The sequence below is a fragment of the Pseudophryne corroboree genome, chromosome 3 (assembly GCF_028390025.1).
Source record: "Pseudophryne corroboree isolate aPseCor3 chromosome 3, aPseCor3.hap2, whole genome shotgun sequence".
Taxonomy (NCBI): domain Eukaryota; kingdom Metazoa; phylum Chordata; class Amphibia; order Anura; family Myobatrachidae; genus Pseudophryne; species Pseudophryne corroboree.
In genome coordinates this window covers 272,278,989-272,302,375 of record NC_086446.1, presented here as the reverse complement: position 1 = coordinate 272,302,375, position 23,387 = coordinate 272,278,989, and the positions used below count along the sequence as shown (strand labels likewise).

The window sequence follows — 23,387 nt, the reverse complement described above, 5'->3', positions numbered from 1 at the left end:
AGAGAGACCCTTGTCCTTGTCGACAATTTTATCCGCTGATGCATCTGCAGATGCGATCCGGACCATTTGTCTAGCAGATCCCACTGAAAAATTTGTGCATGGAATCTGCCGAATGGAATCGCTTCGTAAGAAGCCACCATTTTTCCCAGGACTCTTGTGCATTGATGCACAGACACTGTCCCTGGTTTTAGGAGGTTCCTGACTAGTTCGGATAACTTCCTGGCTTTCTCCTCCGGAAGAAATACCTTTTTCTGAACAGTGTCCAGAATCATCCCTAGGAACAGCAGACGTGTCGTCGGGATCAGTTGGGATTTTGGAAAATTCAGAATCCACCCGTGCTGTTGGAGCACTACTTGAGTTAGTGCTACTCCGACCTCCAGCTGTTCTCTGGATCTTGCCCTTATCAGGAGATCGTCCAAGTAAGGGATAATTAATACGCCTTCTCTTCGAAGAAGAATCATCATTTCGGCCATTACCTTGGTAAAGACCCTGGGTGCCGTGGACAATCCAAACGGCAGCGTCTGAAACTGATAATGACAGTTTTGTACCACGAACCTGAGGTACCCTTGGTGTGAAGGGCAAATTGGGACATGAAGGTAAGCATCCTTGATGTCCAAGGACACCATAAAATCCCCCTCTTCCAGATTCGCTATCACTGCTCTGAGTGACTCCATCTTGAACTTGAATTTTTGTATGTACAGGTTCAGAGATTTCAGATTTAGAATAGGTCTTACCGAGCCGTCCGGCTTCGGTACCACAAATAGCGTGGAGTAATACCCCTTTCCCTGTTGTAGAAGGGGTACCTTGATTATCACCTGCTGAGAATACAGCTTGTGAATGGCTTCCAATACCGTCGCCCTGTCGGAGGGAGACGTTGGCAAAGCAGACTTTTGGAACCGGCGAGGGGGGAGACTTCTCGAATTCCAACCTGTAACCCTGAGATACTACCTGCAGGATCCAGGGGTCCACCTGCGAGTGAGCCCACTGTGCGCTGAAATTCTTGAGGCGACCCCCCACCGCCCCTGAGTCCGCTTGTAAGGTCCCAGCGTCATGCTGAGGCCTTTGCAGAAGCCGGGGAGGACTTCTGCTCCTGGGAAGGGGCTGCTTGGTGCAGTCTCTTACCCTTTCCTTTGCCTCGGGGCAAATATGAATGTCCTTTTGCTCGCTTGTTCTTATAGGAACGAAAGGACTGCGGCTGAAAAGACTGCGGCTTTTTCTGTTGGGAGGGGACTTGAGGTAAAAAGGTGGACTTCCCGGCTGTTGCCGTGGCTACCAAATCCGATAGACCGACCCCAAATAATTCCTCTCCTTTATACGGCAATACTTCCATATGCCGTTTGGAATCCGCATCGCCTGACCACTGTCGTGTCCATAGACTTCTTCTGGCAGATATGGACATCGCACTTACTCTTGATGCCAGAGTGCAGATATCTCTCTGTGCATCCCGCATATAAAGGAACGCATCCTTTAATTGCTCTATAGTCAATAAAATACTGTCCCTATCCAGGGTATCAATATTTTCAGTCAGGGAATCCGACCAAGCCACCCCAGCACTGCACATCCAGGCTGAGACGATTGCTGGTCGCAGTATAACACCAGTATGTGTGTATATACTTTTTAGAGTATTTTCCAGCCTCCTATCAGCTGGATCCTTGAGGGCGGCCGTATCAGGAGACGGTAACGCCACTTGTTTGGATAAACCTGTGAGCGCCTTGTCCACCCTAGGGGGTGTTTCCCAGCGCGCCCTAACCTCTGGCGGGAAAGGGTATAATGCCAATAACTTCTTTGAAATTAGCAGTTTTTTTATCAGGGGTAACCCACGCTTCATCACACACGTCATTCAATTCCTCTGATTCAGGAAAAACTACAGGTAGTTTTTTCAGACCCCACATAATACCCCTTTTTGTGGTACTTGCAGTATCAGAGATATGCAAAGCCTCCTTCATTGCCGTGATCATATAACGTGTGGCCCTACTGGAAAATACGTTTGTTTCTTCACCGTCGACACTGGATTCAGTGTCAGTGTCTGGGTCTGTGTCGACCGACTGAGGTAAAGGGCGTTTTACAGCCCCTGACGGTGTCTGAGACGCCTGGACAGGTACTAACTGGTTTGCCGGCTGTCTCATGTCGTCAACCGACTTTTGTAGCGTGCTGACACTATCCCGTAATTCCATAAACAAAGCCATCCATTCTGGTGTCGACTCCCTAGGGGGTGACATCACCATTACAGGCAATTGCTCCGCCTCCACGCCAACATCGTCCTCATACATGTCGACACACACGTATCGACACACAGCAGACACACAGGGAATGCTCTGATAGAAGACAGGACCCCACTAGCCCTTTGGGGAGACAGAGGGAGAGTTTGCCAGCACACACCCAAGCGCTATAAATATATATAGGGACAACCTTAATAAGTGTGTTCCCTTTATAGCAGCTCAAATATTATAAATATCGCCAATAAGTGCCCCCCCTCTCTGTTTTTACCCTGTTTCTGTAGTGCAGTGCAGGGGAGAGTCCTGGGAGCCTTCCTCGCAGCGGAGCTGGGCAGGAAAATGGCGCTGTGTGCTGAGGAGAATAGGCCCCGCCCCCTTTTCGGCGGGCTTCTTCTCCCGGTTTTTTTTTTGGAACCTGGCAGGGGTTAAATACATCCATATAGCCCCAGGGGCTATATGTGATATATTTTAGCCAGAATAGGTATATTACATTGCTGCCCAGGGCGCCCCCCCCAGCGCCCTGCACCCTCAGTGACCGCTGGTGTGAAGTGTGCGGAGAGCAATGGCGCACAGCTGCAGTGCTGTGCGCTACCTCATGAAGACCGAGTCGTCTTCTGCCGCCGATTTCTGGACCTCTTCTCTATTCGGCATCTGCAAGGGGGTCGGCGGCGCGGCTCCGGTGACCCATCCAGGCTGTACCTGTGATCGTCCCTCTGGAGCTAGTGTCCAGTAGCCTAAGAAGCAAATCCATCCTGCACGCAGGTGAGTTCACTTCTTCTCCCCTAAGTCCCTCGTTGCAGTGAGCCTGTTGCCAGCAGGACTCACTGAAAATAAAAAACCTAACAAACTTTTTCTAAGCAGCTCTTTAGGAGAGCCACCTAGATTGCACCCTGCTCGGACGGGCACAAAAACCTAACTGGGGCTTGGAGGAGGGTCATAGGGGGAGGAGCCAGTACACACCACCTAGTGGTCAAACTTTTATATTTTGTGCCCTGTCTCCTGCGGAGCCGCTATTCCCCATGGTCCTGACGGAGTCCCAGCATCCACTAGGACGTCAGAGAAATAAGATTTTAAACCTACCGGTAAATCTTTTTCTCGTAGTCCGTAGAGGATGCTGGGGACTCCGTAAGGACCATGGGGAATAGACGGGCTCCGCAGGAGACATGGGCACTTTAAGAAAGACTGACTCTGGGTGTGCACTGGCTCCTCCCTCTATGCCCCTCCTCCAGACCTCAATTAGAGAAACTGTGCCGAGAGGAGACGGACAGTACAAGGAAAGGATTTTTGTAATCCAACGGCAAGATTCATACCAGCCACACCAATCACACCGTATAACTTGTGATATACTACCCAGTTAACAGTATGAACAACAACATAGCATCAGTCCAAGACCGATCAAACTATAACATAACCCTTATGTAAGCAATAACTATATACAAGTCTTGCAGAAGTAGTCCACACTTGGGACGGGCGCCCAGCATCCTCTTCGGACTACGAGAAAAAGGATTTACCGGTAGGTTTAAAATCTTATTTTCCCTAACGTCCTAGAGGATGCTGGGGACTCCGTAAGGACCATGGGGATTATACCAAAGCTCCCAAACGGGCGGGAGAGTGCGGATGACTCTGCAGCACCGATTGAGCAAACAGGAGGTCCTCCTCAGCCAGGGTATCAAACTTATAGAACTTTGCAAAGGTGTTTGACCTCGACCAAGTAGCAGCCCGGCACAGCTGTAGTGCCGAGACCCCTCGGGCAGCCGCCCAAGAAGAGCCCACCTTCCTAGTGGAATGGGCCTTAACCGATTTTGGTAACGGCAATCCTGCCGTAGAATGCGCCTGCTGAATCGTGTTACAGATCCATCGAGCAATAGTCTGCTTTGAAGCAGGGCCGCCAACTTTGTTGGCTGCATACAGGACAAACAGTGCTTCTGTTTTTCTGATACTAGCCGTTCAGGCCACGTAAATTTTCAAAGCCCTGACCACATCCAGGGACTCGGAATCCTCCAAGTCACGTGTAGCCACAGGCACGACAATAGGTTGGTTCATATGAAAGAATGAGACCACCTTAGGTAGGAATTGAGGACGGGTCCGCAATTCCGCTCTATCCATATGGAAAACCAGATAGGGGCTTTTATGTGATAAAGCCGCCAATTCCGAAACTCGCCTAGCCGAAGCCAAGGCTAATAACATGACCACCTTCCAGGTGAGATATTTCAACTCCACTGTCTTAAGTGGTTCAAAGCAATGTGACTTAAGGAAACTTACCACCACGTTAAGTTCCCAAGGCGCCACCGGAGGTACAAAAGGAGGCTGAATATGCAGTACTCCCTTCACAAAAGTTGTACTTCAGGTAATGAGGCCAATTCCTTTGGAAAAGAAAATGGATAAGGCCGAAATATGAACTTTTAATGGAGCCTAATTTTAGGCCCAAATTCACTCCAGTTTGTAGGAAGTGAAGAAAACGGCCCAGGTGGAATTCTTCCGTAGGAGCATTCCTGGCCTCACACCAAGAAACATTTTCTCCATATTCTGTGATAATGTTTAGATGTCACGTCCTTCCTAGCCTTTATTTGCGTAGGAATTACCTCATCCGGAATACCTTTTTCCGCTAGGATCTGCGTTCAACCGCCCTGCCGTCAAACGCAGCCGCGGAAAGTTTTGGGACAGACAGGGACCTTGTTGTAACAAGTCCTGCCTTAGAGGAAAAGGCCACGGATCTTCTGTGAGCATTTCTTGCAGATCCAGATACCAGGTCCTTCGTGGCCAATCTGGAACAATGAGAATTGCTCTCACTCCTCTTTTTCTTATTATCCTCAACACCTTGGGTATGAGAGGAAGAGGAGGAAACATTTACCGACTGGAACACCCACGGTGTCACTAGGGCGTCTACAGCTACCGCCTGAGGGTCTCTTGACCTGGCGCAATACCTTTGTTGCTTTTTGTTGAGACGGGATGCCATCATGTCTATTTGGGGTAGTCCCCACCGACTTGCAACCTGCGCGAAGACTTCCTGATGAAGTCCCCACTCTCCCGGATGCAGAGCGTGTCTGCTGAGGAAGTCTGCTTCCCAATTGTCCATTCCCGGAATGAACACTGCTGACAGAGCGCATACATGATTCTCCGCCCAGCGAAGAACTCTGGTGGCTTCCGCCATTGCCACTCTGCTCCTTGTGCCGCCTTGGCGGTTTACATGAGCTACTGCGGTGATGTTGTCCGACTGGATCAGAACTGGTCGATTGCGAAGTAAGATCTCCGATTGACGTAGGGCGTTGTATATGGCCCTTAGTTCCAGGATGTTGATGTGAAGAAAAGTCTCTTGACTTGACCAAAGTACTTAGAAACTTCTTCCCTGTGCGACCGCTCCCCAACCTCGGAGGCTCGCGTCCGTGGTCACCAGGATCCAGTCCTGAATGCCGTACCTGCGGCCCTCTAGAAGGTGAGCACTGTTTAGCCACCACAGGAGAGATACTCAGGCCCTGGGGGACAGGGTGATCCGCTGACGCAATTGCAGATACGACCCAGACCATTTGTCCAATAGGTCCCATTGGAAGGCCCTTGCATGGAATCTGCCGTATGGAATGGCTTCGTATGTTGCCACCATCTTTCCCAGAACTTGAGTGCAATGATGTACTGACACTTGTTTTGGTTTCAACAGGTTCATGACTAGTCATGAGTTCCTGCGCTTTTCCCTTCGGAAGAAAAACCCTTTTCTGGTCTGTGTCCAGAATCATGCCCGAAAAGGGCAGACGAGTTGTAGGATTCAGCTGCGACTTTGGAATATTGAGAATCCCGCCGTGTCGCTGTAACACATTCAGTGAAAGTGATACGCTGCTCAGCAACTTCTCCCGTGATCTCGCTTTTATGAGATCGTCCAAGTACGGGATAATTGTGACACCCTGCTTGCGCCGGAGCACCCTCACTTCAGCCATTACCTTGGTGAAAATTCCTGGGGCCGTGGAAAGCCCAAACAGCAACGTCTGAAATTAGTAATGACAATCCTGTACCGCAAATCTCCGGTACGCCTGATGAGGAGGATATATGGGGACATGTAGGTATGCATCCTTTATGTCCAGAGATACCAAAAAATCTCCCCTTCTAGGCTGGCGATGACTGCCCTGAGTGATTCCATCTTGAACTTGAACCATTTTAAGTAAAGGTTCAGGGGTTTTAAATTTAAAATGGGTCTGACCGAACCGTCCGGTTTCGGAACCACAAACAGTTGAATAGTACCCCTGCCCTCTTTGAAGCAGGGGAACCTCTACCACCACTTGTTGCAGACACAATTTGTGAATCGCATGTAACACTATCTCCCTTTCCAGGGGTTGTTTCGGTAGGGCAGATTTGAAAAAACGGCGAGGAGGCACTTTTTCGAATTCCAGCTTGTAACCCTGGGAAACTATTTCTATTGCCCATGTATCCACCTGTGAGTGGACCCAGACGTGGCTGAACAGTCAAAGACATGCCCCCACAGGAGCCGACTCCCTCAGGGGAGCCCCAGCGTCATGCGGTGGATTTAGCAGAGGCCGGGGAGGACTTCTGTTCCTGGGAACTAGCTGTGTTGTGCAGCTTTTTCCCTCTGCCCTTACCTCTGGCAAGAAAGGACGAACCACGTGCTCTTGTTTTTAGTGGAACGAAAGGACTGCATTTGATAATGAGGCGCTTTCTTAGATTGTGAGGGAATATATGGCAAAAAAATTTATTTACCTGCCGTAGCGACGAGATTCGAGAGGCCCTCTCCGAACAATTCCTCCCCCTTGTTTGACTCTAGAACCCAGTAGACTAACGTCTCTTTGGGCATGTCTTATATTGACTTTTTGGTATTCCAGTGAGCCATTTTTGGTGATGTTCGCTGTTAATTGGGATATAGTTATTGCAGTCTGTTGGCTTGCGATATATCCTAGTCTGTAAGCAATTATTTTGTATGTAGACTGCTAAATCCAGAAAATTAACTTCTACCTTACTAATTTGGAAGGATAAATGAATATTCATGCTTGAAATTAGATGGTGACAAAAATAAGATTTTACTTACCGGTAAATCTATTTCTCGTAGTCCGTAGTGGATGCTGGGGACTCCGTACGGACCATGGGAATAGACGGGCTCCGCAGGAGACTGGGCACTTTAAGAAAGAAATTGGATACTGGTGTGCTCTGGCTCCTCCCTCTATGTCCCTCCTCCAGACCTCAGTTAGAGAAACTGTGCCCGGAAGAGCTGACAGTACAAGGAAAGGATTTTGGAATCCAGGGCAAGACTCATACCAGCCACACCGTATAACTCGTGATAAACTTACCCAGTTAACAGTATGAACAACAATAGCGCATCAGATCAACCCGATGCAACTATAACATAACCCTTATGTAAGCAATAACTATATACAAGCATTGCAGAAAAAAAGTCCGCATTTGGGACGGGTGCCCAGCATCCACTACGGACTACGAGAAATAGATTTACGGGTAAGTAAAATCTTATTTTCTCTAACGTCCTAGTGGATGCTGGGGACTCCGTAAGGACATGGGGATTATACCAAAGCTCCCAAACGAGCGGGAGAGTGCGGATGACTCTGCAGCACCGAATGAGCAAACACAAGGTCCTCCTCAGCCAGGGTATCAAACTTGTAGAACTTTGCAAAAGTGTTTGAACCCGACCAAGTAGCTGCTCGGCAAAGCTGTAATGCCGAGACCCCTCGGGCAGCTGCCCAAGAAGAAGAGCCCACCTTCCTTGTGGAATGGGCTTTTACTGATTTTGGCTGCGGCAATCCTGCCGCAGAATGAGCCTGCTTAATCGTGTTACAGATCCAGCGAGCAATAGTTTGCTTTGAAGCAGGAGCACCCAGCTTGTTGGGTGCATACAGGATAAACAGTGACTCAGTTTTCCTGACTCTAGCCGTTCTGGCTACATAAACCTTCAAAGCCCTGACCACATCTAGTAACTTGGAATCCTCCAAGTCACGAGTAGCCACAGGCACCACGATAGGTTGGTTCATATGAAAAGATGACACCACTTTTGGCAGAAATTGCGGACGGGTCCGTAATTCCGCCCTGTCCATATGGAAAACCAGATAGGGGCTTTTACGTGACAAAGCCGCTAATTCTGACACACGCCTTGCCGAAGCCAAGGCCAATAGCATGACCACTTTCCACGTGAGAAATTTTAACTCCACGGTTTTTAGTGGCTCAAACCAGTGTGACTTCAGGAAACTCAACACCACGTTAAGATCCCAAGGTGCCACTGGAGGCACAAAAGGTGGCTGAATATGCAGCACTCCCTTCACAAACGTCTGGACTTCAGGAAGAGAAGCCAGTTCTATTTGAAAGAAAATGGATAGGGCCGAAATCTGGACCTTAATGGAACCCAATTTTAGGCACAAAGTCACTCCCGACTGTAGGAAGTGAAGGAAACGGCTTAGCTGGAATTCCTCCGTAGGGGCATTCCTGGCCTCACACCAAGCAACATATTTTCGCCATATACGGTGATAATGTTTAGCCGTCACGTCCTTCCTAGCCTTTATTAGCGTAGGAATGGCCTCATCCGGAATGCCCTTTTCTGCTAGGAACCGGCGTTCAACCGCCATGCCGTCAAACGCAGCCGCTGTAAGTCTTGGAACAGACAGGGCCCCTGTTGCAACAAGTCCTGTCTTAGAGGCAGAGGCCATGGGTCCTCTGTGAGCAGTTCTTGCAACTCTGGATACCAAGTCCTTCTTGGCCAATCCGGAACAATGAGTATTGATCTCACTCCTCTTCTTCTTATGATTCTCAGCACCTTGGGTATGAGAGGTAGAGGAAGAAATACATAGACCGACTGGAACACCCACGGTGTCACTAGAGCGTCTACAGCTATCTCCTGAGGGTCTCTTGACCTGGCGCAATATCTCTGTAGCTTTTTGTTGAGGCGGGATGCCATCATGTCTACTTGTGGCAGTTCCCACCGACTTGCAATCTGCGTGAAGACTTCTTGATGAAGTCCCCACTCTCCCCGGTGGAGGTCGTGCCTGCTGAGGAAGTCTGCTTCCCAGTTGTCCACTCCCGGAATGAACACTGCTGACAGTGCGCTTACGTGATTCTCCGCCCAGCGAAGAATTCTGGTGGCTTCCGCCATCGCCACCCTGCTCCTTGTGCCGCCTTGGCGGTTTACATGAGCCACTGCGGTGATGTTGTCCGACTGAATCAGCACCGGTCGGTCGCGAAGCAGGGTCTCCGCTTGTCGTAGGGCGTTGTATATTGCCCTTAATTCCAGGATGTTGATGTGAAGACAAGTCTCCTGACTTGACCACAGACCGTGGAAATTTCTTCCCTGTGCGACTGCTCCCCACCCTCGGAGGCTTGCGTCCGTGGTCACCAGGACCCAGTCCTGAATGCCGAACCTGCGGCCCTCGAGAAGGTGAGCACTCTGCAGCCACCACAGGAAAGACACCCTGGCCCTTGGGGACAGGGTGATCAGCCGATGCATCCGTAGATGCGATCCGGACCACTTTATCCAACTGAAAGGTCCTCGCATGGAACCTGCCGAAAGGAATGGCTTCGTATGAGGCCACCATCTTTCCCAGGACTCGCGTGCATTGATGCACCGACACCTGTTTTGGTTTTAAGAGGTCTCTGACCAGAGTCACGAGCTCACCACCAAGACGTGCTGATAATGTTCAGAGATCGGGTCAGCAGTATTGAATTGAAAGGAGCCGGCTGGGAGGCACCGGACGTCTCCGTTCTCCCTCGTGTTTGTGCCGCTACCTACTTCCAGAAGCCGCCCGAAGCCGTCTAGCCGTGTGGGAGGATGCGTGTCCAGAATAGAAGAGTGTCCCCGGAATAGGACAAGTAGTCACCAGTGGACTCTGACACGTTTCGCTCTTACCAGAGCTTTGTCGAAGAGTGTAGGTAGCGACACAAACACGAGGGAGAACGGAGACGTCCGGTGCCTCCCAGCCGGCTCCTTTCAATTCAATACTGCTGACCCGATCTCTGAACATTATCAGCACGTCTTGATTATGAGCGTGGTATGATCCATATATGATCTAAGCACTAATACCGGTCTAATACATAATTTATTCTTCATATATCTATTGGAACTTTACCTAGTGCTCGGGCCGAGCACCTGTGGGGACATTAAATTCATCTATTTGCGGGACTACTACCAATTAATATCCCCCATTAACCAAATCAGTGCACTGATTAAAGTTAGGTTGATCCACCTCGTATTAGGATTTAGGAAAATTATCCACTAGGTTGGATTACTATACATAGAAATTGAAAATCAGTATCATGTGGGAAGTGATTTCTGCTATTTAATCTAATTCACTCAGTTATGTATATTATGTACATTATTTATATATTTTATTGTGGTTGATTTGAGTTTTAAAGTGCATTATACTAAATAAATTACTAAGAATTCTGCATGTGTTTTTATTTATCCTATGGACCATATGGTATTGAGCGCAGAGAAATTGTATATATTCTTTTTCTTTACAGATTTGCACACACTCTTTTCTACCTGCGCAGGCGGTCCAAGTCTAATTAGGTATTCCTCCAGTCTTTGAAAAGCCCACAGCCCATTATAAATGTTGCTAGAGAGATTCCGCCATTTCCTTAGAAATATCTGCCAGGGCATTTTCCCATGTCCCAAGTGGACCACTGCTCCCGGGCTATGTGTTGCACACCCAGAGCTGCCAACACTTGTGCTCTTTTTCTCACATTCTGAACACACATAGCAAATTTTGTGGGTTTTGGTTGGTGCTTTTGACGCCATGTTAAACACATTAGAATAGATGGAGAAAAACCGTAGGGATATGGGGAGCAATGAAACGGAGATTCACATAGCCGGTATGTTATATCCTTAAATTTAGAGAAAGGACATACATACATACATACATACATACATACATATATAATAAGAATTTACTTACCGATAATTCTATTTCTCGGAGTCCGTAGTGGATGCTGGGGTTCCTGAAAGGACCATGGGGAATAGCGGCTCCGCAGGAGACAGGGCACAAAAAGTAAAGCTTTAGGATCAGGTGGTGTGCACTGGCTCCTCCCCCTATGACCCTCCTCCAAGCCAGTTAGGTACTGTGCCCGGACGAGCGTACACAATAAGGGAGGAATTTTGAATCCCGGGTAAGACTCATACCAGCCACACCAATCACACCGTACAACTTGTGATCTAAACCCAGTTAACAGTATGATAACAGCGGAGCCTCTGAAAAGATGGCTCACAACAATAATAACCCGATTTTTGTAACTATGTACAAGTATTGCAGATAATCCGCACTTGGGATGGGCGCCCAGCATCCACTACGGACTCCGAGAAATAGAATTATCGGTAAGTAAATTCTTATTTTCTCTATCGTCCTAGTGGATGCTGGGGTTCCTGAAAGGACCATGGGGATTATACCAAAGCTCCCAAACGGGCGGGAGAGTGCGGATGACTCTGCAGCACCGAATGAGAGAACTCCAGGTCCTCTTTTGCCAGGATATCAAATTTGTAGAATTTTACAAACGTGTTCTCCCCTGACCACGTAGCTGCTCGGCAGAGTTGTAATGCCGAGACCTCTCGGGCAGCCGCCCAAGATGAGCCCACCTTCCTTGTGGAATGGGCCTTAACCGATTTAGACTGTGGCAGGCCTGCCTCAGAATGTGCAAGTTGAATTGTGTTACAAATCCAACGAGCAATCGCCTGCTTAGAAGCAGGCGCACCCAACTTGTTGGGTGCATACAGTATAAACAGCGAGTCAGATTTTCTGACTCCAGCTGTCCTGGAACATATTTTCAGGGCCCTGACAAATCCTAACAACTTGGAGTCCTCCAAGTCCCTAGTAGGTGCAAGGCACCACAATAAGCTGGTTCAGGTGAAACACTGACACCACCTTAGGGAGAGAACTGGGGACGAGTCCGCAGCTCTGCCCTGTCCGAATGGACAAACAGATATGGGCTTTTTTGAGAAAAAACCACCAATTTGACACTCGCCTGGTCCAGGCCAGGGCCAAGAGCATGGTCACTTTTTATGTGAGATGCTTCAAATCCACATATTTGACTGGTTTTAAACCAATGTGATTTGAGGAATCCCAGAACTACGTTGAGATCCCACAGTGCCACTGGAGGCACAAAAAAGGGGTTTGTATATACAATACTCCCTTGACAAACTTCTGGACTTCAGGAACTGAAGCCAATTCTTTCTGGAAGAAAATTTACAGGGCCGAATTTGAACCTTAATGGACCCCAATTTGAGGCCCATAGACACTCCTGTTTTCAGGAAATGCAGGAAACGACCGAGTTGAAATTTCTTTGTGGGCCTTCCTGGCCTCACACCACGCAACATATCTTCGCCACACGTGGTGATAATGTTGTGCGGTCACCTCCTTTCTGGCTTTGACCAGGGTAGGAATGACCTCTTCCGGAATGCCTTTTTTCCCTTAGGATCCGGCTTTCCATCGCCATGCCGACAAACGCAGCTGCGGTAAGTCTTGGAACAGACATGGTACTTGCTGAAGCAAGTCCCTTCTTAGCGGCAGAGGCCATAAGACCTCTGTAAGCATCTCTTGAAGTTCCGGGTACCAAGTCCTTCTTGGCCAATCCGGAGCCATGAGTATAGTTCTTACTCCTCTACGTCTTATAATTCTCAGCACCTTAGGTATGAGAAGCAGAGGAGGGAACACATACACCGACTGGTACACCCACGGTGTTACCAGAACGTCCACATCTATTGCCTGAGGGTCTCTTGACCTGGCGCAATACCTGTCCCGTTTTTTGTTCAGACGGGACGCCATCATGTCCACCTTTGGTATTTCCCAACGGTTTACAATCATGTGGAAAAAACTTCTCAATGAAGTTTCCACTCTCCCGGGTGGAGGTCGTGCTGAGGAAGTCTGCTTCCCAGTTTCCATTCCCGGGATGAAAAACTGCTGACAGTGTTATCACATGATTTTCCGCCCAGCGAAAAGTCCTTGCAGTTTCTGCCATTGCCCTCCTGCTTCTTGTGTAGCCCTGTCTGTTTACGTGGGCGACTGCCGTGATGTTTTTCCCACTGGATCAATACCGGCTGACCTTGAAGCAGAGGTCTTGCTAAGCTTAGAGCATTATAAATTTACCCTTAGCTCCAGTATATTTATGTGGAGAAAAGTCTCCATACTTGATCACACTCCCTGGAAATTTTTTCCTTGTGTGACTGCTCCCCAGCCTCTCAGGCTGGGCTCCGTGGTTACCAGCATCCAATCCTGAATGCCGAATCTGCTGCCCTCTAGAAGATGAGCACTCTATAACCACCACAGGAGAGACACCCTTGTCCTTGGATATTGGGTTATCCGCTGATGCATCTGAAGATGCGATCCGGACCATTTGTCCAGCAGATCCCACTGAAAAGTTCTTACGTGAAATCTGCCGAATGGAATTGCTTCGTAGGAAGCCACCATTTTTACCAGGACCCTTGTGCAATGATGCACTGTTTTTAGGAGGTTCCTGACTTGCTCGGATAACTCCCTGGCTTTCTCTTCCGGGAGAAACACCTTTTTCTGGACTGTGTCCAGAATCATCCCTAGGCACAGCAGACGTGTCGTCGGGATCAGCTGCGATTTTGGAATATTTAGAATCCACCCGTGCTGATTGTAGCAGTATCCGAGATAGTGCTACTCCGACCTCCAACTGTTCCCTGGACTATGCCCCTATCAGGAGATCGTCCAAGTAAGGGATAATTAAGACGCCTTTTCTTCGAAGAAGAATCATCAATTCGGCCATTACCTTGGTAAAGACCCCAGGGTGCCGTGGACAATCCAAACGGCAGCGTCTGAAACTGATAGTGACAGTTCTGCACCACGAACCTGAGGTACCCTTAGTGAGAAGGGCAAATTTGGGACATAGAGGTAAGCATCCCTGATGTCCCGGGACACTATATAGTCCCCTTCTTCCTGGTTCGTTATCACTGCTCTGAGTGACTTCATCTTAATTTGAACCTTTGTAAGTGTTCAAAAAAAAATTTTTAGAATAAGTCTCACCTAGCCTTCTGGCTTCAGTACCACAATATAGTGTGGAATAATACCCCTTTTCTGTAGTAGGAGGGGTAATTTAATTATCACCTGCTGAGAATACAGCTTGTGAATTTTTTCCCATACTACCTCCTTGTCGGAGGGAGACTTGGTAAAGCAGACTTCAGGAGCCTGCGAAGGGGAAACGTCTCGACATTCCCATCTGTACCCCCGGGATACTACTTGTAGGATCCAGGGGTCCTGTACGGTCTCAGCGCCATACTGAGAACTTGTCAGACGCGGTGGAACGCTTCTGTTCCTGGGAATGGGCTGCCTGCTGCAGTCTTCTTCCCTTTCCTCTATCCCTGGGCAGATATGATCTTATAGGGACGAGAGGACTGAGGCTGAAAAGACGGTGTCTTTTTCTGCAGAGATGTGACTTAGGGTAAAAAACGGTGGATTTTCCAGCAGTTGCCGTGACCACCAGGTCCGATGGACCGACCCCAAACAAGTCCTCTTCCTGTATACGGCCATACTGTGCCGTTTGGAATCTGCATCACCTGACCACTGTCGTGTCCATAACATCTTCTGGCAGTTATGGACATCGCGTTTATTCATGATGCCAGAGTGCAAATATCCCTCTGTGCATCTCGCATATATAGAAATGCTCTATAGTCAATAAAATACTGTCCCTGTCAAGGGTATCAATATTTTTAGTCAGGGAATCCGACCAAGCCACCCTAGCTCTGCACATCCAGGCTGAGGCGATCGCTGGCCGCAGTATAACACCAGTATGTGTGTATATACTTTTTATTATATTTTCCAGCCTTGTCAGCTGGTCCTTGAGGACGGCCCTATCTATAGACGGTACCGCCACTTGTTTTGATAAGCGTGTGAGCGCCTTATCCACCTTAAAGGGTGTTTCCCAACGCGCCCTAACTTCTGGCGGGAAAGGGTATACCGCCCATAATTTTCTATCGGGGGGAACCCACGCATCATCACACACTTTATTTAATTTATCTGATTCAGGAAAAACTATGGTAGTTTTTTCACATCCCACATAATACCCTCTTTTGTGGTACTTGTAGTATCAGAAATACGTAACACCTCCTTCATTGCCTTTAACGTGTGGCCCTAATAAGGAATACGTTTGTTTATTCACCGTCGACACTGGATTCAGTGTCCCTGTCTGTGTCTGTGTCGACCGACTAAAGTAAACGGGCGTTTTAAAACCCTTGACGGTGTTTTTGAGACGTCTGGACCGTACTAATTGTTTGTCGGCCGTCTCATGTCGTCAACCGACCTTGCAGCGTGTTGACATTATCACGTAATTTCCTAAATAAGCCATCCATTCCGGTGTCGACTCCCTAGAGAGTGACATCACCATTACAGGCAATTGCTCCGCCTCCTCACCAACATCGTCCTCCTACCTGTCGACACACACGTACCGACACACAGCACACACACAGGGAATGCTCTGATAGAGGACAGGACCCACTAGCCCTTTGGAGAGACAGAGGGAGAGTTTGCCAGCACACACCAAAACGCTATAATTATATAGGGACAACCTTATATAAGTGTTTTCCCTTATAGCATCTTAATATATATATAAGCATATCGCCAAATTAGTGCCCCCCCTCTCTGTTTTAACCCTGTTTCTGTAGTGCAGTGCAGGGGAGAGCCTGGGAGCCTTCCCTCCAGCCTTTCTGTGAGGGAAAATGGCGCTGTGTGCTGAGGAGATAGGCCCCGCCCCTTTTTCGGCGGCCTCGTCTCCCGCTCTTAACGGATTCTGGCAGGGGTTAAATATCTCCATATAGCCTCCGGAGGCTATATGTGAGGTATTTTTAGCCAAATTAGGTAGTCATTTGCCTCCCAGGGCGCCCCCCTCCCAGCGCCCTGCACCCTCAGTGACTGCCGTGTGAAGTGTGCTGAGAGGAAAATGGCGCACAGCTGCAGTGCTGTGCGCTACCTTTAGAAGACTGAGGAGTCTTCTGCCGCCGATTCTGGACCTCTTCTTACTTCAGCATCTGCAAGGGGGCCGGCGGCAAGGCTCCGGTGACCATCCAGGCTGTACCTGTGATCGTCCCTCTGGAGCTGATGTCCAGTAGCCAAGAAGCCAATCCATCCTGCACGCAGGTGAGTTCACTTCTTCTCCCCTAAGTCCCTCGTTGCAGTGATCCTGTTGCCAGCAGGACTCACTGTAAAATAAAAAACCTAAGCTAAACTTTCCTAAGCAGCTCTTTAGGAGAGCCACCTAGATTGCACCCTTCTCGGCCGGGCACAAAAATCTAACTGGCTTGGAGGAGGGTCATAGGGGGAGGAGCCAGTGCACACCACCTGATCCTAAAGCTTTACTTTTTGTGCCCTGTCTCCTGCGGAGCCGCTATTCCCCATGGTCCTTTCAGGAACCCCAGCATCCACTAGGACGATAGAGAAACTGCTGACAGTGTTATCACATGATTTTCCGCCCAGCGAAAAGTCCTTGCAGTTTCTGCCATTGCCCTCCTGCTTCTTGTGTCGCCCTGTCTGTTTACGTGGGCGACTGCCGTGATGTTTTTCCCACTGGATCAATACCGGCTGACCTTGAAGCAGAGGTCTTGCTAAGCTTAGAGCATTATAAATTTACCCTTAGCTCCAGTATATTTATGTGGAGAAAAGTCTCCATACTTGATCACACTCCCTGGAAATTTTTCCCTTGTGTGACTGCTCCCCAGCCTCTCAGGCTGGGCTCCGTGGTTACCAGCATCCAATCCTGAATGCCGAATCTGCGGCCCTCTAGAAGATGAGCACTCTATAACCACCACAGGAGAGACACCCTTGTCCTTGGATATTGGGTTATCCGCTGATGCATCTGAAGATGCGATCCGGACCATTTGTCCAGCAGATCCCACTGAAAAGTTCTTACGTGAAATCTGCCGAATGGAATTGCTTCGTAGGAAGCCACCATTTTTACCAGGACCCTTGTGCAATGATGCACTGTTTTTAGGAGGTTCCTGACTTGCTCGGATAACTCCCTGGCTTTCTCTTCCGGGAGAAACACCTTTTTCTGGACTGTGTCCAGAATCATCCCTAGGCACAGCAGACGTGTCGTCGGGATCAGCTGCGATTTTGGAATATTTAGAATCCACCCGTGCTGATTGTAGCAGTATCCGAGATAGTGCTACTCCGACCTCCAACTGTTCCCTGGACTATGCCCCTATCAGGAGATCGTCCAAGTAAGGGATAATTAAGACGCCTTTTCTTCGAAGAAGAATCATCAATTCGGCCATTACCTTGGTAAAGACCCCGGGGTGCCGTGGACAATCCAAACGGCAGCGTCTGAAACTGATAGTGACAGTTCTGCACCACGAACCTGAGGTACCCTTAGTGAGAAGGGCAAATTTGGGACATAGAGGTAAGCATCCCTGATGTCCCGGGACACTATATAGTCCCCTTCTTCCTGGTTCGTTATCACTGCTCTGAGTGACTTCATCTTAATTTGAACCTTTGTAAGTGTTCAAAAAAAAATTTTTTTTTTTTTTTTTTTTTTTTAGAATAAGTCTCACCTAGCCTTCAGGCTTCAGTACCACAATATAGTGTGGAATAATACCCCTTTTCTGTAGTAGGAGGGGTAATTTAATTGTCACCTGCTGGGAACACAGCTTGTGAATTTTTTCCCATACTACCTCCTTGTCGGAGGGAGACTTGGTAAAGCAGACTTCAGGAGCCTGCGAAGGGGAAACGTCTCGACATTCCCATCTGTACCCCCGGGATACTACATGTAGGATCCAGGGGTCCTGTACGGTCTCAGCGCCATGCTGAGAACTTGTCAGACGCGGTGGAACGCTTCTGTTCCTGGGAATAGGCTGCCTGTTGCAGTCTTCTTCCCTTTCCTCTATCCCTGGGCAGATATGATCTTATAGGGACGAGAGGACTGAGGCTGAAAAGACGGTGTCTTTTTCTGCAGAGATGTGACTTAGGGTAAAAAACGGTGGATTTTCCAGCAGTTGCCGTGACCACCAGGTCCGATGGACCGACCCCAAACAAGTCCTCTTCCTTTATACGGCCATACTGTGCCGTTTGGAATCTGCATCACCTGACCACTGTCGTGTCCATAACATCTTCTGGCAGTTATGGACATCGCGTTTATTCATGATGCCAGAGTGCAAATATCCCTCTGTGCATCTCGCATATATAGAAATGCTCTATAGTCAATAAAATACTGTCCCTGTCAAGGGTATCAATATTTTTAGTCAGGGAATCCGACCAAGCCACCCTAGCTCTGCACATCCAGGCTGAGGCGATCGCTGGCCGCAGTATAACACCAGTATGTGTGTATATACTTTTTATGATATTTTTCCAGCCTACTGTCAGCTGGTCCTTGAGGACGGCCCTATCTATAGACGGTACCCGCCACTTGTTTTGATAAGCGTGTGAGCGCCTTATCCACCTTAAGGGGTGTTTCCCAACGCGCCCTAACTTCTGGCGGGAAAGGGTATACCGCCCATAATTTTCTATCGGGGGGAACCCACGCATCATCACACACTTTATTTAATTTATCTGATTCAGGAAAAACTATGGTAGTTTTTTCACATCCCACATAATACCCTCTTTTGTGGTACTTGTAGTATCAGAAATACGTAACACCTCCTTCATTGCCTTTAACGTGTGGCCCTAATAAGGAATACGTTTGTTTATTCACCGTCGACACTGGATTCAGTGTCCCTGTCTGTGTCTGTGTCGACCGACTAAAGTAAACGGGCGTTTTAAAAACCCTTGACGGTGTTTTTGAGACGTCTGGACCGTACTAATTGTTTGTCGGCCGTCTCATGTCGTCAACCGACCTTGCAGCGTGTTGACATTATCACGTAATTTCCTAAATAAGCCATCCATTCCGGTGTCGACTCCCTAGAGAGTGACATCACCATTACAGGCAATTGCTCCGCCTCCTCACCAACATCGTCCTCCTACCTGTCGACACACACGTACCGACACACAGCACACACACAGGGAATGCTCTGATAGAGGACAGGACCCACTAGCCCTTTGGAGAGACAGAGGGAGAGTTTGCCAGCACACACCAAAAACGCTATAATTATATAGGGACAACCTTATATAAGTGTTTTTCCCTTATAGCATCTTAATATATATATATAAGCATATCGCCAAATTAGTGCCCCCCCTCTCTGTTTTAACCCTGTTTCTGTAGTGCAGTGCAGGAGAGAGCCTGGGAGCCTTCCCTCCAGCCTTTCTGTGAGGGAAAATGGCGCTGTGTGCTGAGGAGATAGGCCCCGCCCCTTTTTCGGCGGCCTCGTCTCCCGCTCTTAACGGATTCTGGCAGGGGTTAAATATCTCCATATAGCCTCCGGAGGCTATATGTGAGGTATTTTTAGCCAAAATAGGTATTCATTTGCCTCCCAGGGCGCCCCCCTCCCAGCGCCCTGCCGTGTGAAGTGTGCTGAGAGGAAAATGGCGCACAGCTGCAGTGCTGTGCGCTACCTTTAGAAGACTGAGGAGTCTTCTGCCGCCGATTCTGGACCTCTTCTTACTTCAGCATCTGCAAGGGGGCCGGCGGCAAGGCTCCGGTGACCATCCAGGCTGTACCTGTGATCGTCCCTCTGGAGCTGATGTCCAGTAGCCAAGAAGCCAATCCATCCTGCACGCAGGTGAGTTCACTTCTTCTCCCCTAAGTCCCTCGTTGCAGTGATCCTGTTGCCAGCAGGACTCACTGTAAAATAAAAAACCTAAGCTAAACTTTCCTAAGCAGCTCTTTAGGAGAGCCACCTAGATTGCACCCTTCTCGGCCGGGCACAAAATCTAACTGGCTTGGAGGAGGGTCATAGGGGGAGGAGCCAGTGCACACCACCTGATCCTAAAGCTTTACTTTTTGTGCCCTGTCTCCTGCGGAGCCGCTATTCCCCATGGTCCTTTCAGGAACCCCAGCATCCACTAGGACGATAGAGATATATATATATTATATATATATTATATAATTATATATATATATATATATATATATATATATATATATATATATATATATATATATATATATATATATATGTAATTTAAAATTTTACCGGCCAGACGTTTACAAACCCCACACCACCAACTGTCGTGACAGCACGAGTTGTGTCAGGTTGTTGAAATCTCCGATGCTCCCCCACCTCAGGACCTGTTAGCAGCGTCCCTTCGGAGATAAGTTTCAGTTCTAAAAATCAGTGAGATCTACCCAACAGCGCAGAGCCTCAGAGCCAGCGCAATCAGAGTCCGCAGCCCTAAATATTTATGTTCCTCCGGAGGACATGGGAGTCTAACCTGGAATAATAGGTTGCTGGCTGGGAGCCCTTACTATTAAGGCATATGAGCCAATGTCCCGTAACTACGCCCCTCCCCTAGTTACAATGCCTGCTCTAACAGCGCGCCAGAAAGTAAATTAAAATGGCCGCTACTGAAAATTTTTAGTCACCGTGCCGCTGTGGACATCGGATAGCGTGGAAGCCTTTGCCGGTTAACCACCGCTACGCAACCCTGAGCACTTCTCAATATCTCCGTCTCCCGCGATACTCCTCCCACTGCAGCTAACCGCACGCCAGCCTCACTCTGACACCCGGGGCCAAACCTGTATAGAGCCCGTCCTAGGGCTGAGTCAACTGCGTCCCCGTGACCACCTCTCCGGATCCACTCCAGAGTATTAAGCTGCGCTGCCTGCTTGCACTTGCCATCTATAAGAAACTGCGCCCAGCAAGAGAACAGTGTGTCTGACTGTTCCCCAGCGTACCGCATGGAAGGGTGTCTTAATCACTATTCAGTGGAACTCCTGAATGAGCCACTGATCCCTTCCACCGGGATCTTTGTCTCACATGTACTCCAAAGAGTACCTTAGTGTCACCTGCTCCCTCCTAAGTGGGATTGGGCCACTGAATATTGTATATCAAAAACCCTTATGGAGCAAGAGCTCCCGTTTTGTGCTTCTACCTCCTCAGCACAATTTTTAAAACTGTAGGGGTAGGGATAGGGGAGCGTGAAGCGGGAGGAGCCAGCTGTGCATTTTTTTTTATTACATTGTGCTACCTCCAGTTTGCATTCTTCACACCCCAGCTGTCTAACTCCAGTGTCCCTTAGTGGATGATAAATACTTAGAATAATTAAAACACAACGTAACAATTTTGTTTCTCTCAGGCAGTAGATTATGGATACACTTAATTCTTCTATAATTTTATCTGATCCTCACTGGTTATATTTCTCTGAGCTATATCCTCCCTTTATGCAGAGTCATACACAGATTGTGTTCTATGATCATACAGGAAGGATAAAGCTGAGAGAGATTAACTATAGTTTGTACTCAAGACAAATTATTAGCTTAACCACTTCTGATAACTATTAGTTGGGATGCCCAAATATTCAAGAAATAGAGGATAAGAGTATTGCAAGAAACAAAAAGACAGTCGCTCAGGTGGTCACCAAAACATTCTGCAACTAAACAGATTAAAAAACAAAAACTTGATAAGAAGGATTGTAGTGGTCTATTAACACTCCAGTTCTAATGGGGAAGGGGGGGGGGGGGGGGGGGGAGGACTCAATTACTTCAGATGGGTACATAGTACAGTATCCAATCAGCCCTGGTAAGTACCTCAGCTAATTGTCGGGTGTTATCCAGCTAGCCTCAATAACATAGCGTGAGACATGGCTTAACTGAGATTTTGTTTTACCTGTCTCAGGCAGGTGAAACCTAATACCCGAAATCATCCCCGTTGCTGCTGCCAAAAACAGATTCCACTGTACCTGTGCGTTGCACCAGAATACATTTTCATTTAGCTGTAAATCTGAGTTTTTAATAGGAAAGTTAACTTTTGTTTCTATATGCTAATAATTGTGTCAAATCAGACATGCCCCAATCCTTTCACTTCTGAACAATGCTCATGAGAGAGGTGCGGACCAGCAGCTATAGGCCACCCTCACATGCATTTTCAGTTTTGACCCCAGTTATCCTTTAAACCAACAACCAGTGCACAACAAAACCCTTTAAAGGTTTCACCTTCTGGACTGCGTTCGCGGAGTCTTCTGCTGTTTCTTGGCGATTCCACCACTGAGATTCATAACATTTTCATCTGTAATAAGAACCCAGGATGTGAGTAGAGCAAGACATACAGGTACAATAGAAGGCAAACAAAGTTCTGCAAGATTATTACCTGCTTGTATCTGCAGCGGGTTCCCAAATTCAGGAGTTTCTATGTTTTGATCTGGTGCTGGAGGGACATTTTCTATATCTGTCACTTGATCTAGTTGGACAACAGTTTATTGCAGAAAACATTAATGATTACACACAGTGAAAAATGTATACACAGGTCCAACCAACTGGAGAGATGTCCCTGTACCATTCTGAAAACTCAGAGACCCTCGTTACACTTTCCCAGAGATATAACCATCTGTAAACTGCAATTGGGCAACTGTATCTTTCCGATACCCCTTTCACACCGCAGCTTGTACCCGGTAATTTGCCGTTTTTACTGGCTTCCTAAACGGTTCGAGCTGCAATGTGAAAGGGTCACCTTCAATTTACAGTTTACAAAATACCGGTATTTTGAAACGGTAAAAAAGCAGGGTCCTACCCGTTTCAGACCCGTTTAATTGTGCAGTGTGAAAGGGTCTGAAACGGTATTTGCAAGCCCCAGAAGGTGATAGGCTGTCTCCATGTGTGATCTCACCAGGCAGAAGCAGGAAATAAACATTTAAAATGACAACCACTGTTTTGTATGGGTGAAACGGGTTCAGTGTGAAAGGTACCAAAACGGTAATGAAATGGTAATAAGAATTTACTTACCGATAATTCTATTTCTCGTAGTCCGTAGTGGATGCTGGGGACTCCGTAAGGACCATGGGGATTAGCGGCTCCGCAGGAGACTGGGCACAAAAGTAAAGCTTTAGAACTACCTGGTGTGCACTGGCTCCTCCCCCTATGACCCTCCTCCAAGCCTCAGTTAGGATACTGTGCCCGGACGAGCGTACACAATAAGGAAGGATTTTGAATCCCGGGTAAGACTCATACCAGCCACACCAATCACACCATATAACTTGTGATCTAAACCCAGTTAACAGCATGATAACAGAGGAGCCTCTAGAAAAGATGGCTCACTACAGCAATAACCCGATTTTTTGGTAACAATAACTATGTACCAGTATTGCAGACAATCCGCACTTGGGATGGGCGCCCAGCATCCACTACGGACTACGAGAAATAGAATTATCGGTA

General features: G+C 48.0%; 1 protein-coding gene across 3 annotated transcripts in view; it reads right to left on the bottom strand.

Annotated features, from left to right (window-relative positions):
- Window positions 1-23,387, bottom strand: part of TPX2 (TPX2 microtubule nucleation factor) — a 220,822-nt gene that overhangs the window by 140,893 nt on the left and 56,542 nt on the right. For all 3 annotated transcript variants that reach the window (XM_063959107.1, XM_063959104.1, XM_063959106.1), the window contains exons 3-4: window positions 22,327-22,416; window positions 22,173-22,245 (exon numbers count right to left, since the gene is read on the bottom strand). In XM_063959107.1, the coding sequence (XP_063815177.1) occupies window positions 22,173-22,245; window positions 22,327-22,416 (163 nt within the window). The remainder of the gene's footprint in view (window positions 1-22,172; window positions 22,246-22,326; window positions 22,417-23,387) is intronic.